Source organism: Palaemon carinicauda, chromosome 4 (assembly GCF_036898095.1).
Source record: "Palaemon carinicauda isolate YSFRI2023 chromosome 4, ASM3689809v2, whole genome shotgun sequence".
NCBI classification, from domain to species: domain Eukaryota; kingdom Metazoa; phylum Arthropoda; class Malacostraca; order Decapoda; family Palaemonidae; genus Palaemon; species Palaemon carinicauda.
The window spans coordinates 51,566,716-51,587,184 of NC_090728.1; the positions used below are offsets into that span (position 1 = coordinate 51,566,716).

The window sequence follows — 20,469 nt, forward strand, 5'->3', positions numbered from 1 at the left end:
TATACTGAACTTCCTAAACTAAACGAAATTAAGGATATTTACCAGCAAATTGTACCATAGCTAAATAGGTACTCAAGCAAACTCCACAATAAATAATGAAGCTGTTTAGTAAAGAAGTCTGATTAGTTTAGGATCATTTACTGTACTATTCTAAGCCATATACTTTTTAAGACCTCAACACTGTCTTAATACTGTAGTCCAACCAAATATTGCAGGAGAATATTTAAATTAACTTGGCTACTGGGAGATAATGTTCCTACGTAGAGTAAAATAGTCATATACCAGTGTTTGCAACCATCTCTTCTATCTGTGATTTCCTGGAAATCAAGTGAGCCTTCAACATTCATAATGGGTAAACATCTAAGGTAGCAAATAGGGGAACTTGGGCACTAATCTGAGCATGGCTTCTTCCACCAATTTAAACCTTGGATCAGCTCCACTTTATGTGATGTAGGTTGCAAGATCTCGATTAAGCTCAATAACTTTCAATTACAAAGATAAAAGGATGCGCAAGTAATTTCACAAAAAGATAAAAATTAGTTTGGCTACTTGACAAATTTATTTGGACATGAGAGACCCTAGTAACTAACTGCTACTAAGGGCAGAGCACCAAAAGAAACATCTTTATTGTGCTTAGGTGGATACTACCACCATTCTCCTCACATCCTTGAAGGAACAGTGTTTCCCCAGTGCAAACTTATAAAAAAGGGAGAGCAGAAAAATTAGTTCTAACAAAATTAAACGAAATAGCACCTAGAGCAACTTCTGGCAGCTAGGTTCCGCAGAAATTAAAAATATAAGGAAGTTGTATCTAAAGTGCACCACATGAAAATCTACCATTAGAATGTTTTAAATAACATACTGTATGTCATAGTGTCATGTGCATCATGGAATCTAGCAACCCACTACACTATCCCATCCAACAAATTTTCTTTCCAAGATTGTTGGCAAATAAATGTGCAATTCCACATAAAATGCTTTTGCTACATCTGAGATTAGGTGTCAGTCGACACAAATTCCTATAATGAGAGTGCTGTCCAACAACAACAAGAACCAGTGTTGATAGGAAGTCCTTGACCACTTTTACATCGTCTTTCTATGAGCCAATTGAATCTTTGACCACTTAGGGAGATGATCTAGACTAATGTGCTGTTCACTATTCATTCAGAATGACAACTTATTGTTGCAAAAGGAGAACCCCTTGATCAGCTGCATCCAGAATATACAAGTACTGTATATTTACTCTCTTCACTATCACAAAGGAAAAATGTGTAAAAGTAATATGCATAAACATTACATAATTCATCAAAAGATAAAATTAATATATGGTAAAATGTTTCATCACAGTCAAATAAATGATAATCAGTGAGGAAAAATTACTGCTGGTTTCAGGAAAGGACTGTTCCCTGGCACTCTAGCCCAGCATCAGAAAGAAAAGAATTCCTCCTAACATATTGTGGAAGGCAGCCACACGTGTAAGCTTTTCTTTAATGTTGCTGCCAGATGCATTTACTGTACATACACATTCATAAACACCTACTTTTCTAGACAGTAAAAGCAACGAGGGCGCTAATCAAGATTACGACTCTAGGCTAATGACAGAAGCTGCAGAGGGAAATTACCTTTATATTGTTCAAACAACTTAAATTCAATTAATTTCATTAATAAGATGTATATACCTCGAGAAAACTATTTAGAGTAAAAAAGCTTACAAAACATATGACACTAAAATGCTACCACTTGAAACAAGTAGAGACGTTAATGACTAATGTTCCTGTCCAACAGACAAAGAAATGGACATTTTTGGAACATCGTGGAAAATGATATACCGCATCTAATAATTAAGATTAATGAGATTGTGATTGATAATAAAAATAAGAGAACAAATCAGGGAAAAAGTCTATAAGATTGTGATTGAAAATAAAAATGAGAAAGAATAAAGGAGAAAGTCAAAAACCCTTCTATTTATCGTTATCCTTCATTATTCTCAGTGCTCTAGATACAGCACTACTGATACTGGTAAAATTCTAATACCAAATACCACTAATACATTGACTCCCTTGCTAAAATATCTCAAAACCTATAGGTTATATTAATGACTACAATACTTCCTAACCTAAGATACAATTCTTTACTTTAAATGAGATCAGCTTCTTTCTCATATACACAGTAAAATTGGATATTCGAGGGATAAAAAATAATTTTGTATAAAGGGTTAAAAGTCTAAGAATACTCGAAGGTACACAAAGGTACATTAGACCAGTTTAACTAACACTACTATTGAAAGCAGTAAGTCCAATATTTCGTAATATAACACACCCATTCTCGTTTTCTGGCCATTACCACTAAGTGTATCCTAAAATAAGCGATACTATCGTAGGTAGAAATGGGTTGAGTTTAAAAGACTGCCACAAAAATTAAGATTGTTTACCTTTCTTATTGTTGAAAAGTCAACAAAAAATAATGTTATCTATTGAGGTTTTCAATTTTTATTGACCCATTAACACTTTTTTGCACAAAGGTACAGGAATACAATTACAATAAACTTTTTCTGTAAAACTTTATGCACAACTTCACATACTGATGGAACGCTGAAAAGAAAATTTTTCACTATAATTATATGCAGTGAAGACAGCACAACAAAATAACTGTACAAAACTAGCAATGCTTCACACAACAAATTAACAATCACCATGACTAGTTTTGTACTTATGACTCAATTAAACAAAATGCACAAGTTTGACATTTTATTGAAATATAAAAAATGCAGTACACAGTTTACATAAGATATAAAAAATTACAAAGCATACACATTACACTTATGATATACAATTACATTTGTAATTGCTATTTACTTGGAAAGTAATTTTACTTAATGCAATGTACAATAAAATCATAAAAAAATCCTATAAGTAATTCTGAACTAAATGAAAGAGTTGAGCTACGATGGAACTTTTCCCATACAAAATGTTCCCACATTCCTGCAAGTGTAAAGACTCTACAATCTACATTATTTCTACCTTATCACAAATAGATATAAGAAAAGTATGAATGTGTGAGTCCGGCATTCTACAACCTCGTCTACAACAAACCATTTTAAGTGGAGTACAGCATTAAATCTTGAGCAAAAACCGAAAGGTATGTCTACACAGTAGACGATGAAAGATTTCTATCATACTAGACCATTTAATTTTTGGCAATGAACTGCATCCTTTGAGCTTTGGGTACACTTACATCTTTCATTCACTTTTAAAATGTTTCCTTTAGTCTCTTCTCATCCAACTCTCCAACTATCAAACTTTAGTCTGTATCAAATTATTACCATATTCCTAGATTGGATCCTTTGACCAGGAAAATTAATCAACACAAAGAATGGTTCTCTAATTTAGTTAAAATATACTGTACTATTACTTTGCTAACATTGCCAAACTATAAAGTGGAGAAACTAAAATTATCCTTATTTATAGACAAATCATTTTTTATGCAAACCCATAATTTATATTAGGGGACATTCATGACTTTTCACAAATTCTAGTCACTCGCCCCAAATATTGTATAAGCACAAGAAGATTATTATTTGCAGGCTATATGACACCACACTCATGCGTGACTTTAGACTATAAGTTCCAGTTAAGTAAGACAGTAAGACCATCACTTCTTATAGAGCCTTGTCGAACTTTGTAAGAAACGAGGAGGATAAGAGGCAGGAAAATAGAAAATGATAAGGCTGAATTGTAAAAATATGTTATGAAATTTTTTTATTTGTTTACCCTACAAAACCATCATTTACATTATCCAACTTTTCAAATGATCAAGTTTCTGAAGAAATCTCAAGAATACCTACATAAAAAAAGCAGCTTGACTGAGCTAACAGGTTTGAAATCTGCAAATGTTTATATTCAAAATCAACTTTTCACACAAAAAATATTCCTTACTAAAAAGTAAACTAAATCACCCTAAATTGCAATTAAAAATTGTGGATTATGATGCTCGAAAAAAAACCAAAATAGCTGATTGGAGCACACCTTCTCACTGGTGGCTCGTAGGTTGAAATTACAAAGAACCAAAGGTTCAAAATGACAAAGTGAAAAGGAAAATTTCCATGCTAAATGCAAGGGCAATGACCACCCAAAATACAATAAAAAAGGACCTTGTTAGAAGTAACTATCTCACTCAAGAAATATATAGCCAAAGACTAATAATGTAATCAGTACAGACAGGAACTGACCTTTCCCAAGACAAGAATGGTTATCTAGTAAAAAACAAACATCATAAAGGACATAAAGAATGTCTTCTGCAGTAGTCAAGACCACGGGGCATCCAGAGTCAGCACAGGATAGCCCCGTAAAGGAAAGCTACCGGGTTCTGCCGGTCAAAAATTATCAAAGTCTACATGATGGAAGAACTAAAGTCTCATCATGAAACCATCTTTCCAATCCTAAAGTGTTAGAGAAGTCCTTCTCTGGATAGGAAACAAGTCTGGAGAATGAAGCCCAAAATTATGAGAGCTTTTCTAAGCTACTTGAAGGCTACCATTCCTGTGGTCAACCTGCTTAGGATGACCTTCAATGTTCATACACCCAAAGTATTCATTGAACCTAAGTGGGTGGGTACCAGAAGTATGGTAAGCTAACTTTTATAGTCACAATAATTATTACTTACTGAAGTCTAAAAGAATTTGTATCGTTTTACCAGTCCTTTCCTTCTGGAGAAATCATCATATTTTGCAATTAAAAAATCCCAAACATTCAAGACTGCAACGAAGAAATAATTGTAGATATTGGGACTTTCTATTTTTGGAGAAGAAGAAACCAGCCTGAAGATGTTCTTATAACAACTGGTGTGACAACATTGGAAATAGGAGCAAAAGTCCTCAGAGAGTAGAGTTCCCATACAGGTAGAGGAACTTTAAGGATCATTTTTGCAATCTACTTAAAAGATTGCTACTCCCTTTGTAAATGTCCAGCTATAACCAGAAGGATTCCAGACTTTCTTAACAATTGCACTTTTAAGAAAAGCAAACTTGCACCCACTCAGACAATGGATAGAAGGATGATCTCAGCCTCAAACAAAGAAATTGTGTAGTCTTAACATCCAGAAACCTCCACAACTATGTGGTTACCCGTAATTGATCACCTTGTTACTACTGGTCTGGCTGATGTGTATTCTCTTGCTAGATGAAGTCATTCACATGTACTTTTCAATGTGGTGACAAAGGTAGTGATAAACACCCTATCTCAACAACTGTGTGATATTATCTGGGAAACTAATCAGATCGATGTTAACAACTAATCATGATTGAAATAACTATCTACCAAGTCTCAAGGATCACCTACTGAAACTTGTAAATCAAGCCTGTGGCAGGGTGCATTCTTCTACCACAACACAGCCCAATGAAGCACAGCCTCAGTACCAAAAAAAAACTGTTACAGAGACCCTTTGGTAAAGTTACCTCTCACACAGTTAGTAATTCTTTTACTACTGCAAGACCATATTTATCTGCTGTTGATGCTCCCAGCCAATTCTCAACACAGTACAGTGATCATGGGTCTCTAGGTTATACAGGCATGTCTGCAATATGATCTTGGTTTCATTGTTCACCACACACAGCTACAACTTCCTTGAAAGGATTTACGATAGGTATTGGTTCCTGTTATTAATGCAGTTCAAAATGAAGAAAAACTGTCAAAGAAAACCAATTTGTATAAGTACAGGGGAGGTGATAGTACTATAGTGCAGTATACTGAACTCATCAATATTGAGACACCAGGCTACAAATAATTTGTTCAATGATACACCAAAAGCATCTGCTGCTTGTATATTTGCAGTTCTGCTTTCCTTGCAAAGGCAGCATGAAATAACATGGTAGTCACTAAAGCAATTAGGTATACCTGAATAATATTGCCAAAAACTGCACCATGTTTTGGACTAAAACATGCATACATACATATATTGAGCAATCGACACCATGGACTAGTAAGCATTAGACGGGGATAAAAAGAAAAAAAGTTACTTTATCAAAATTAAAATGCCTTTTTTTCTGTTATAAAATTGTTAAGAAAACATGCTTAAATCATTATTCAAATGATATTGAAAATCACTATAGCACATATAAAAAGAGTAAGGACCAAAAAAATGGAAAAAGTTTACTCCACACTACGTAGAAGTTAAAACACTCAACTATCTAAGAATAGGTGGCAAAGACCTAAATGCAGTTACCTAATTTAACTAAATTTAATTGTTACTAACAAATAATATCATTTGTTGGATGAATAAAATTGAACAAGGAAACAAGTATGATATTTAGGAAAATGAACTTGCAATATGGGATTAGGTATACATGCAAAGAACGGCAGCATAGTACCACTTGCCAATACACTAATTTACAGAGATGAAGCACAATGTAACTGGCAAATGGCTTAAAAGTTTGCTAGAAGATGAGGAAATATGAAATTTATGCAGAAAAAGGGAAATATACTGGTGTGAAACGTGGGGAAGAAATAATTACCGGTAAATCTAAAATCAACTAAGTCACGAAAACATCTTACTAACTGCAAGGTAAACATAGAAGCGAGGTTCTTATCTAGCCGAAACCTATAGTTCATTGGTACATATGAAGTGTGTCAGTCACCCTGCAGATATTTTTTTTCTTTATTCCAGAAGGGAGAGAATTGGATTAGTGAAGACCTACAATAAGGGGCTTATGTAAATGGTGGGTTTATCAAAAAGACGGAGCAATTTATGGAAATTCTGTAAGAACTAAAGCGGGTATTTTCTCAAAAGGAACAATCAAACTATGCTACATGTAGGATTCCCCATAGGCTATCAGAAAAATGTGAAAGCTTTAACTTTTAGAATTCATCATATCTCAATCATGCATTCCTAATATTTAATTCAATTCTATAAATTGTTTTCCATTCAAAGCAAAAACAAATTCCTATTAGCTACTTTTCAAATATAAATTTTAAAATAAAATAGAAAAAAAAATATTTCTGTCTTTATTACATATGAAGATCATGGGAGTTTTTAAAATGTTTCAAGTCATTAAACTATACAGCCTATTAAAGGCATGCACTTGTTTCAGAAATCAATATGCATTAATTTTATAGAATCCTTAAATATATCTTTCAAAGGCTTATTTGTTACTGCATTATTAACATTAGTCCACGTATTATTTGCATTTTGTATGTATGCATACCTAGTTTACAAGTAACCTCTTCATATAGACATCCCTAACTGTGTTTCGGCATTGGCCCATCGAATAGAATGAAAAACGCAAGTACATACATACTATACAGTACATGCAAACCCTTAAAAATAATTCCAACAATACGTAAAGATATTGAATGTTTCATTATAATTTCTTTTTGAAATACAACTGAAGACTCATGAATTAATCAGCACAGCAGGTACAGTAACTTGATTCTGGTCGAGTCAAATCTTTGAAACTAAAGACCCTTGCTCCCAAATGGGATTAATGTAACAATAGAAAATTTTATCCATGTAATAACATTTAATCCAAATTAATAGCTTATTCTTTCTAAATGTTTCCCTTGAAATATTTCTAACTGCAAAAGCTGGAATATTTCCCTTCCTATTCTATTACTAGCATTGCAGTTCATTACTATCTATGCATGAATTGTAGCTTTTAAGGTGGACATTATTCAATCTATCATCCTGTCAATTACAACGTAGACACCAGCGGGATGGGCAGGCAGACGACGCCATTTTCCAACATAAGCTTAATGAAAACAATCATAAAAAGGGGTGGGGAGAAGTATTAGGAGCCTTAACCAAAATCAAGTGGTAGACCTACCAGAAAAAGTTAAAAAACCTGGGTAAAAAAAAGGCATGAAAAAAATTTCCAGCGTAAGGAGATGAAAATTCTCAGCAAAGAGAAAGCAAGGGGGGAGATTAGAAAGGTTGGTGTGCTTTCTTATTGACAAAAGTGGAAAACTGATGCATGTTATAAGCCTGCCTCAAAGCTTATTGATAAAGACCAACCCATATATTCATAAAAATCTTTTTTCCTGTCTTGTAATGTTTGTTATTATGTGCTTGAGGAGAAAATTCCTACCTATGAAGCTATGGATAATAGTTCAAGAGAAAATATAGTAGAAACAGTGTCATGAAAGTAATGAATTTAGATAAGTTGTAAGACCTCAATCCAGATGCGGTCATGAAAATTGAATGGACAAGAATAAGTAGAGCAATTGTTACATAACATATCATTCCATATAACTTTTATGGCCAAAAGCTTTTTGTCCACAGTAACTTGCAGTTTTAATGCAACTGCTATTTAATTTCTTGTCTAAAAGCTGATGCTATGAATAATTCAGAGGAATAAAATGAACCTAAAGTTCCTGAATATGAACAAATTAACGGCCGTCAACAATTCCTTTCCATTAATAAGAAGAAAAAAAAAAATTTACTAATAACATCAAGACTCCAAAACTACCCTTTAAACTACTAGATAAGAGTCTGCACTTGCTGAACACACTTGTAGTAAACCCATACTAAAAACAGAAAATATTCTTATATACTGTAATTAAAATTAGATTTTATGGTGAAAGACAAATGGAAATGGCAGCAAAATCATCCATGGACAATATATTAAAAGTATAAGTTGATTTCACCTTGATACTAATACCCGAACCCTTGACATGAGGCAGATTGAAAACGCCAAAAAACACCTACATAGACAGATAGCACTCCCCATTCTAAATGGCACTGTAAGAATTACTGACCAACCAAGTAAATCTTTTATACTTCATGGCAAGTTAGACATAAAATCAACATTTCCACTACATTTTTCAGCAAATACAATAGATACACATACATATCAATATGGTATTAATTTCCCTAACCAATAAAACCAGGATTTACCCACTAACAAAATCAAGAGTATGGCAAAGAAAAATCTATAAAAATCCGATTGATTGTGCCTAAATAAAAACAATATTCAAATTCAACTTCCTATTATGGTATTTTCTACCAACTTTACTGTACAGTACTGTCTTCCATAATGCTGTTTGCAAATATCCTGGTCATAGGAGATCAATTTAAAACAAAAGGGTTAAATTTCCAAATAGCATACACACAGACCTCGCGTGAAAAAAATAAATTCCTAAGTAGCAAAGCCACTTGTTCAGAAGACGTACAATCCACACATGCAAAAATATTGTGAACACATCACTTCTTTCAAGTTCCATCATTAAATATTTAAAGTTCCATCATTAAATATTTAAATAATTACGACTGCAAGACTTGAGCATAAAAAGCATTCTCTAGACTTTGGTGGGGTTCACAGTATTTAGAAACGTCAATAACCTTCAAGAGGATTTGATTACTAAGGACCTTATTTCAAAAAAAAATATTTGCATGCTGATTTTAATACTTTTTCATATTCCTAATCTTGATTTATGCAGTGCTGTACATTTTTCAATCATCAGAGAATTTACAATTTGAAACATACCATATTACAATATTTATGTCATCGTATTTTTGTAAGCTATTACACTTTTCACATGCAATGAAATAAAAGAAACAAGGCATTACAAGTTCATACTAACACATTTTGAACATTTACAACATGTCAACAGAAAATATAGAGAGGTGGTTCATTAGCATTCTAAACCTAGTACATATCTGTGATCCAAAACTCATTGCTGTGGTCTGGTTAAGCTACATTCTACGCATAACTGGCCCCCCCCTCACCCACCCCTAACTGACCACCTACACCACACTAGTATTACCTTAAACAACCACACTATGGTAAAATCTCAACACAAATACTGTACAGTATGTGCACAAAATGTACTGTAAAATACAGAACCTTAGTACAAACAAAATACCCCACAAAGTTGATTCTTTTTTTATTTTTATTTTTTTGTCACAGCCGAGAGGTCAATCAACAACTCCTTTTAAGAGAGCAGTATATACGTCTCTAGTTGTTAGCATTCATATCTAAACAGACACATCGAAGTACAGTAGTGTACATAACAAAGCACGATAAAGAAGTTTACAAATACTCACAGATAAAAAAGATCTCATGTCTGCCATTGAAACGTGGCGAGGGACGCCTCTGGACTACAACTCGCTGAAACAAGAATCAACTTTTGGTATGACTTCATATTCAAGCTATTCATTTCCCTGTCATTCTTCCCGGGCTGTTTTACTGGTTCCTAAAACCTATCCTCATCCGAAAAAAAAAGGGATTTTGACGTAGGAAAAATCTATTTGTGGGCGAGAGACCTGTGCCGCCCAGTGAAATGCTCCTTTTACATAATTTCTAAGGTAATAACTGCTATTTTGCATAGCAGTTATTACCTTAGAAATGATGTAAAAGGTGCATTTCACTGGGCAGCACCGGTCAGAGCCCGGAAAACAACTTTAGTCTAGATGTTTCTGCTCGTAAATGCATTATCAAGCTTGTTTTCCAGTCTATCTTCCTGAGCAGCTGAAGGAACTTATGACTCCTTCCCCCTAATGAATACAGCCAAAAATGAATGAGCTCTCAAAGTATTATATTGCCCTCAACTTAAAAAGATTCACAAAATGACCAGGGAACCCTTTTCACTATAATGACAACTGATGAATGATGCAAAAGGAACACAGACCCTACATAAATCATTTTAGAATTCTGAAACCTTGTTTAGCATTTTCAATCAAGTCAATTTCCTAGTATAAATGTTCCATGATTATTACAATTATTAAGCTTATCAAAAAAGACCCACCCAAATATTCATGAATTCTTTTTAACCTGTCTTGTAATACTAATCAACATGTGTTGAAATAGTTTAGCCTTGTAAAAAATGCCACATGTAAATACATGTATCTGATATCCATTTATAAAATAAATATTAAAGCAATGATACTAAAAACAAAAACCTTAAGCAATTGTTTATTGTTGTCATAATAAATAGCCTTCAAAAGTAAAATATACCACTTTATAGAATCAGAATTTCAAGTTAAACTTCTTTAATTTTTTTTAAATCACACTGACATTATCTAGCTCTCAAGTTACGAAAGTGGTATAAGTCGAGAGATAATGCAATGGAGGTTTGGCCAAGTGTACAAAGAACAAAATAATCTTTAAAGTATGAAAGACAGTATAAGAGTTATAATCGTTTTTAATGAAGATTGAAGAAATATAAATTTTTAAAAACACTTATACTTAAATCATTAAACATCATAGCATAAGAAAATATCTAGTTTAGTGGTTAGCAATTTAGTCAGAGGATTCAGGTAAACAAACAGCAAGCATAGCGATCATTTAAAAAAATTACCAAAATAACAATACATCTGTAAATAAGTACAGTGATGAGGCACGTTTAATGCCGAAGAATATTTACTGAATTGTATAAAGTAATTTAGTCGAATCACCCGGTAAAATGGCCCACAATAAGGGTTTGTCTTGCTCTTAAGAAAATTCACAAAATCTCACACTTGTTTTCGAGTCATTGTCATATATTTAATTTTACCTAAAGGGATAACAGCTTAGTATCATCTTCCATAAACTGTATTAATATACATCTATGGTATGCATAAACATACTTTCAAGCTCTGTTGAAAATGGCAGTAAATACATACGAGTCTAACTCTTCCTTAAGGAATAGGCCATAAATTTTCCAGTCCCCTTATGTTTTCCCTAAACCTTCAATTAGTAATTCTATTGCCTATGTTACTAATACACTTTGTTTTTCTATATTTTAAAGTTTCCAAAACCGAAAAGAGATACTCTTTAGTACCAATTCTTATTGCCCAAAACATAACAAAAAAAAATAAGGTAGAAAAGAACACCTACGGAAATGACCTTCATCAAAGAAAGCACTTCACGCACTACCGTACACCAAAAGCTGATTCTTTAGTTGGGTGGTATTAACCATTTTTATGCATATACAGCATGTTTAAATCAACATATACATGTATAAGAGCATACCTCACTACATTAACACAGTCCAGTGGTATCCATTACATATACGGCAATATGAAATGCATTAAACGTACAGTATAGTAGAGGTAATGTACAGTAACATACATACACTGTATAAAGTACAGTCTGACACCTGTCACATCAAGAGTATGATTAGTCCCAGATTACCATGCACATCAAACTACTGAAAGTCAAACATATATGTTTGTTTCTGTGCACTTTCACCTACATCAACAAAGCTTGCCTACACAGCAATCCTTTGTTTATGTAACTAGATTTACACCAGTAACTCATTTATGATACTCTTATTTCTCGGAAAGCCACACAGAACTATAACATAGAACAGTTTTGTGCCACATATTTACATTAATACTCACAACCTCATTTTCCTACTTTCTCTTATTCAGTACTGTATGTCTATAGGTATACTTACTTATATTACACTGCAGGTCCAAGACGCATTGAAATCAGGAGGGGATTACCATGCCGCACAATTTCTGCACTACCGGTTTCGGTAACAAAGATACGACAATATTTTGGATGGCAATGTTATATCTCGGGTTTTCTATTCTCCATCAATATTCCACTCAAAAGAACTTGATATACAGTATTTGCTGAGAAAAGGAAATTTTGTAAGGTACACTTGACATACCTTTATAACTAATCTATAAAGCTAGACTGCTGTTACACTGTATTCTAATTCACGTAATTTCTCTTACGAAGTCACTATTGTTCATTTCAATTGTATCTTTCAATTATACTTGCACTAAAATGTTATACAATACTGAATTCCACAAAAGAACATAAATACACAATCAGAAATTAATTACAAACACTTTTATTAGGCAGAGTTAGAATTATTAAGAGCATCAGATTAGTTCTACCTGTTATCTGCAGTAATCAAGACACAGCATTAATAGGGCTAATATATTATGTTTTCAAACACTGGTTGATAAGCTTTACATTCATAACTGTTAATGCAGAAGGAATCGAAAAAATAAAGCTTTCAGACATATCTATAATAACAAAGCACCATTTTCATCAAATACGCAACTGTGTAGTAATATTGCTTACTGGGAAAAAAAAAAAAAAACTTTTCAATGTCTTACTCTGCACATATCCAAATTGATGTTATCCTTGGGCATGTTGATCCTTTCATTCCCAAACTTGAACTCATCTATATCGATCAAGTTTTATACATCTTCCTCTTAACAAAAACGGCATAATAACTTGGGTGTGATAGACGATAGCGATGTATGGAATCGCTCTATAAACATTTCTTGAGGAATTTTTCCGCAAAATCAAGTCAAAACTACAAGCTTTTAAACCTCTCTCGCACAGCAGAAACACACTGACATTGTTGGAGATTACATAAACAGCTTCACTTGGAAAAGTTTGTTAGATTTAATAATTAAAAAATTATTACATAAAATATTTTCTTTTACAGCACTGCACCAAGTCGATAAACTGAAGTACAAACATTCTTCTACTAATTCACAAAAAAATCACTATGACACTGCCTCTTCCTTTCCAATCCTTAAGCTATAAATAGTTTTAACCAGACCTTAACCATTACTATCATCATATAAAAGTTCCATTTCTCGTACATAAAAGAACGAAATACTGTACCCTCACCAAAACAAGTAACCTTAAAAGATCACCTGAATTAGATGGTATGTAAAAACTTAAGAGCTACAGTATCATGCAGTGACTGCAATTATGGCAATCATCTCAACAAGCTACAGTATGACTATGTTTCAAAGGTCACTGAAGCCAATGCAAGTGTTCATAAGTCACAATCTGGACGTAAATGTAATTGTAAGTCCGAAAATAATAAAAATACATCATAATGGCACATTCTGGTTCCATAAAGTTTATGCAAAATGAAGCACCTTTAATAAAAATATTTCTTTCTATGTACCTAGGATTGTGAAAGTAAGAAGGCGATAAGAAACTGGGAATAAATGAAAAACGTTAGCAAAGGAAAGAAATCAAAAGTTAGTAAGGGATTTCTAGTTTAGAAGTAAATGAAAGGATTTGATGACAAGGTGGATATAAACAGTAATACCCCACCCTACGTCGTTAATTGGGTCAAAGACACCCGACATGTCAATTTTTGGACGATAAAGTGACTTGTATGTTTCCATGTGAACTACAGTAATGTACATTATTGTACGACGTAGAAACTGACATAAGCTCAGGTAAAATGGCATAACATGGATTCTATTTCTGTATTTGATACGTAAAGATGAGTGAAATGAAGTCAGAACTGACGTATGTCAAGCCCACGTAAAGAGGGGGTATTACTTTTATATATGCGCAAATACAGTAAAGCAGTCTTCCGTTAATCACAAGGAATATGAATCATAATACTTCATAGCTATGACAGTTTCTGTAACTCAGTAAGCACTCTTTCCTTGAAATTCTAGTATCCCATATCCTTTAAAAAACATTCTTTACTACATGATTAGAACAAAACTATTCATTAATTATGCCCTCAAACTACTGTAGCATCATGGACACAGGATAAATTTCAGTTGGCTAATCAAGTCCTCCCATGGATTATATTTTCTAAAAATAAAAAAAAATTGGAAAAAAAGTAAGAGTGAACAATCATACGGTATGTATTTTACATAGTACCAACAAGCATATACACACAACACAAAGCAAGGTAGAACAAATTTTAAAATAAAATGTATATACAGTATTGCGTAAATGTGCATGCACGTGTATATTTAAACATATACAATTCTTCTGTATCTATACCATCTGGGGTAAGGCTGACTGGGATTTAACTTTCATCTCAAACATCAACATCTTTTCAAAGGGGACATCATGATTTAATCAACCAAACTAAGCAACTAACCTTGTGTGCAATTACTTTAACTTCAACCTTATATTAAGTTTTTAAATGTTCCTTGGATAATCAACATGAATTAACAATGGGGCTAAATATCAGTAACTCCTCAAAAGCAAACCAACAGTTTCAAAGAATTTCAAAATCATAAAAATACATAATTCAACATGCAATCTCATTTTGGGCAACAATTTTCATTGCATAAGATGCAGATCAGTTATGTTAGTAATGACTATGCTTAAAACTGCGTTAATCCAGCCTTACTTGCTAAACCATAAAATATATTGGAGGTTTCTACCTATGTTTCCTTGATTTTGACTTGATGCCTACGAACCACACTTCAGCTTCAACAAAAGAATTTGATTTATCGGCTCTAAGGTGACAATTTTCTACATGCATTACATTGACCACTGTTCCAGTGAGCTTCAAAAGTGGTCAAGCTCTACCTTCAGGAGTCTTGTACCATTTACTGTTCAATGGTTGAGCGATAGAATTCTTTTCAGGAATTTTGAGCCTTTTCTTGTCAAAAGACAGGCTCTTGTTTCCTTTTGGATTAAGTCAATACTTTTGTACTTCTTTCAATGCATCATTCAAAGCAGCCAATTTGATGTACATCTTGATGTTTCATGAAACTTGTTGTTTTCTTTAATCCTCGATTTGCTGTCGTTAGTAAGCTACCAGACACTGTACAGCCTTTCCATTGTGCTTTTAGTTTTTCCATGCAATTTACACCTCACTTTCTACTAATAAACAGACAATCCATTTACATATATAGTATTTCTACCATTACTTCAGAGTTTAAGAATTTTAAGATATTGATAATCTATATCAGAAAATTTTCTACATTAGGTGATACTACTTCACTATAGTCCATTTCTTTTAGCGAGTCATATTTGTACCGACTCGCAATGGTGCCCTTTTAGCTCGGTAAAGTTTCCTGGTCGCTGATTGGTTAGAATGATCTTGTCCAACCAATCAGCGATCAGGAAACTTTTCCGAGCTAAAAGGGCACCGCTGCGAGTTGGTGCAAATATGACTCGCTAAAAGAAATGGACTATAGTTTTACACTTAAAATCAATAGTCATCTGCCCTTCTGAGGTGGTAATGTAGTTTCAAAGTTTTTGTGAGAATGAATATTTCATATTACCCAGATAAATTATTATTTCAAAAATTTAAATTTATTTGACTTCCTGCTCTACTAGTTTCTATCTATTATTTTTTCTCTTCTTCCTTTCATCGATTCAACTTACCTTCGCAATTTCTCTAACCTTGTCTTACTCTTAATTTCCATCCCTCATTTATGAGAAATAAAACTCTGTGACTTGGTGCTATGTGAGACTAGGAATGCGACAGGTTTGATCACCAACTTCAATGTAATAGTAGAGCAATATTAACCATTTCCTTTTCCTGAGAGAGAGAGAGAGAGAGAGAGAGAGAGAGAGAGAGAGAGAGAGAGAGAGAGAGAGAGAGAGAGAGAGAGAGAGAGAGAGAGAGAGAGAATTACAGTATAGGCTACTCCAATTACTAATTCCAATCTAGAAATAACATAAAAAAAAAAGAATTTAGAGAAACTACAAATAATGCTACAATAGACTGGCAAATGCCCCAGTTAGTCTGACGAAGCAAGGCTTTATCCGCCTCATGCAATCATACGTACACACGAAGTTTATAAGAACAGTGGAATCTATCTACAAACAGACCAAACCAAAGAAATAAACAACTGTATTTCATTGGCATATGAAATACAGTGGTTTACGTTTCTCTCTTTTTCTGTTATGGGCCTTCCAGTCCACGAATAGCTACTTACTTATGATAGAAAGTTATCCTTATATCATACATTTATACATTTTGCTTTCAAGTATAAACACACACTAAATAGTTAAGCCCACAAAAGAAATGTTAAGTACAGTACTTTTAAGTTTTCTTCATGAATATCCTTTACAAACATACACATATAAACACTGCATGTACATATAATGATGTATAAAACTGTATGTCTAAGTAATCATAAACAAAATACAAATTTTAAAATGCAAGTAAGTAATAATTGAAAGTGTCCGTCTACTTTTCAAATAATGCAAACAAGCCTTGCTAATAAAAACTTAAAACAACAACTACTGCAAATTGCAAAAAAAAAAATCACAGATACTTAACTTTACGAGTTCATATAAACTGGGAAAAGTGAAGTCACTGTTTAATGAGAAATTTGTAAAACCATCTATTGTACTTCCATTTTAAAAGGAAATATAAAATAACGGTAACTGACCAATGACCGATTATAAACTTGAAATAAAATTGATAAAAAAATTTTAAGTGATAAATGTCAAAGCAATTATCACTTAAACTGATTTACTATACATCAGAATCTAAATTGAAAGTTAAAAATAAGCAACTACATTCTGTTAAAGTTTGTATAAGATGAGGTAAAAATCATACAATATCCCAAAAAATACTAATTAAGGGATTTTGACGAAGGAAAAATCTATTTCTGGGGAGAGACCTGTGGCGCCCGGTGAAAAAAGTCCTTCTTATATACCTTTTCTGATAAAACCTTCCAATTATACCAGAGAAAGATAAAAGCATGGAATGCTGAGGTTACTACCCTCGCGCGAGCACCTTTTGGGTGTCGTGTATAAAGCAAAGGCGCGTGAAAACCACTATTCACAGGTTGTCTTCCATTTAGTTAATTCCTTCGTCAAAGGGATGGCCGATAAAAATATTCTTTAGATCATACTGTGTCTTAAGTTGATAATGACCGCTGCATATTTTCATTTACAGCTTCAACTATTTCTCATTTTGGACATGCCTTGTTTATAAAAAAAAAGTATTACATTTTTACTTTCCAAAGCACACAAGTTTACGAAGTACTGTACCAATGTTTTTTTTTCTCTTTCAATATCCGCTCGCATTTCTTCATTCCCTCCTTATGAAACACCAGCTAAGCCCTCTTCTGATCTTCTACTGCTCATACACCTTGCTGAGGGTCAGATTGATCAACTATATTAGGGTTCAGATAGGAAGAGAGATTCTAAAAGTCAAGAAAGATTAAAAAGTAAGAAAACAAGGTATCAATGCTTTTACATAAATCAAAGAAACTAAAATATAAACCACACAGAAAAACCCACTACTGTATTCAAATCTTTAAATAAAGTATATATATATATATATATATACATACTGTATATATATATATATATATATATATATATATATACATACTGTATATATATATATATATATATATATATATATATATATACATACTGTATATATATATATATATATATATATATATATATATATATATATATACATACTGTATATATATATATATATATATATATATATATATATATATATATATATATATACATACAGTATATATATATATATATATATATATATATATATATATATATATATATATATATATATATATATATATAATGTATATATATTTATATGCACACATACACAATCACACTGAATTTCCTAATCAAATATCATTAGTTGTCATTCTTTGTTCATATAGTTTCTTAAAATTTATTCCAGAAAAAAACACTAATTACTGAATTGCTGTAAAACTATTCTAACATACAAAAGGCAGCACACACAAAAAAAAATTCATTTCTAGCTGCTTATAATATACCAGAAAAGAAAGGATTGTACGTATTTAGATATGCAAATAAAAGTCGAAAGAAAGAAATACTATATCATCTGTGAATGAGCACATATAAAATGGAAAGTTCTCGATAAATAGTTGTTCTGTGAAGTACACCAAGGCCTTCTTCTAAAGCTGATTACGTGATGCCCCAATGCACGCATTACTTAGTTTACAGCCAAGAAAAATTCAAGCAAACTTATGATTCTAAATTAATCTAATTGCAATTTCCGAATGTACCAATCACCAAATTTGAAGTGCATCATAATTTCAATAATAATGTAGCAAAGTAGCACAGATAGCAAAGCAGAAAAGTTGAAATTGTGATCCCTTAGCTCTATTCAATGGATATTTTTTTTTATTCAAAATACTGTAATACATACTACAGTAAGGCAAGGCATAGATTTCCTATATGTTAATAGCACCTGTAACCTTGCAATTTTCCCAGTACCTTATCACCATACAAATAATAACATATCCTTTCAGCTTTGGATGTGTTGTAACAATGCAAGGTGAAAAAAAGACTCCACCAGCCATTTTTTTTCAATTTCAAATCCAAAACACTATGAATGCTGCTCTCAATATCTTGGAACTCACCATGTCTGTCAAAAATGCAAAATATAGAATACTACTGGTCTAAAATGGAATAACTTTCTGTGACACAATAAAAGTTTTCTATCCTTAAAGAATATGAATACCTTACTCCAGATTCTTCTTCCTTGTGAAGAAAGCCCACTGCTGAACTAATCCACTCCACTATAGAAACCATTAACATTACGGCATCATCACTTACTTCACATAAAACATAAATAGGCAAAACTGCCTCACTCGACATATATTTACTGCTTATTCTTAGTGTTCTTACAAAATTAGTAACAATTTTCTACTTACATAGCAAAACCTTCACTCAAGAAATATTATATAAACACACGAGTCTTCTGTAATGGATTGCTCTTAATGATAAAGATATCAATATATCTTCCTACAAGTATGTTTTTCTATACACTAAATAAAAAAAAGGAATTCATGGTAATTTCTTAATCACTTGGGTCTTCATACCTTCAAACCATCTTGTTTTAACCTCGGCATTTTGGAATACATGCTTGCTTCCGTTGCTGTAGTTACATAAGCCTCTTGCTTATCTTATTTAAGTACGGTAGTATTATTTAGAATTTAATCTCAGACGTTAGCTACTCCTTTAAGAGAGCAGTAAGAAAGCATAATTCTAAGCCACAAGATATCTAAACTTCTAAATTTCCACAGATTTTATGGGACACACACACTTCTGTAAGCACTTTATTTGAAAAGAATATACATGAAATTTACATTTTTAAGGTGTGAATTTAATCCACGCATGGTAAGTAAGATGCATGTATTTGCATTCCACCCAGAAAGAAAAGATTTTATCCATATGCTTCCACTTTACATTCAATGCTTACAGATGTCTGTACAGTGTACCCAGAAATGCGAGGAAATTTATAAATTAAAGAGGTTTTTGTGGCTCTAAATCAAAATTTATTGCAGGAATTTTGGTAATAGATTATGTACAGTTGGACACAGGAATTCCTGGCACACTTCTCTCTGAGGAAGTGTATCCTGTCATACCCTTACTGCATGTTGAGTTCCTATGTGTAGCCTCACCCACCACATCTGCCATCTCTCCATACACTGTCTATCTGGGTACTCAGCGCAGTAAGGGCATGACAGGGTGGCCTTCCCGAGAGTGAGGTGTGTCAGGAATTCCTGTGTCCAACTGTACACACATTTTATGTATATATATATAAATATATACACAGTATATATATATATATATATATATATATATATATATATAATATATATATATATATATATATATATATATATAATATATATATATATATATATATATATATATATATATATATATATAAAAGATAGAATTATATAATATATATACAGTATATATATCATATAAATATATTATGTACATATATATATGTATGTATATATATATTATATATATATATATTATAT

At 32.5% G+C, this 20,469-nt stretch overlaps 1 protein-coding gene across 4 annotated transcripts in view; it reads right to left on the reverse strand.

Annotated features, from left to right (window-relative positions):
• nmo (serine/threonine-protein kinase nemo) overlaps window positions 1-20,469 on the reverse strand; it is a 341,472-nt gene that overhangs the window by 19,899 nt on the left and 301,104 nt on the right. The window contains exon 10 of one of the 4 annotated variants that reach the window (XR_011044290.1): window positions 10,036-10,099. The exons of 1 other annotated variant lie outside the window; for it this stretch is intronic. Coding sequence is in view for 2 of the 3 variants with exons in the window: in XM_068372256.1 (XP_068228357.1) it covers window positions 17,751-17,769 (19 nt within the window). In the remaining variant the exon portion in view is untranslated. Of the gene's footprint in view, window positions 1-9,795; window positions 10,100-17,618; window positions 17,770-20,469 lie in introns of those variants that run through there. 2 more of the 4 variants (XM_068372257.1, XM_068372256.1) reach the window with 2 other exon arrangements.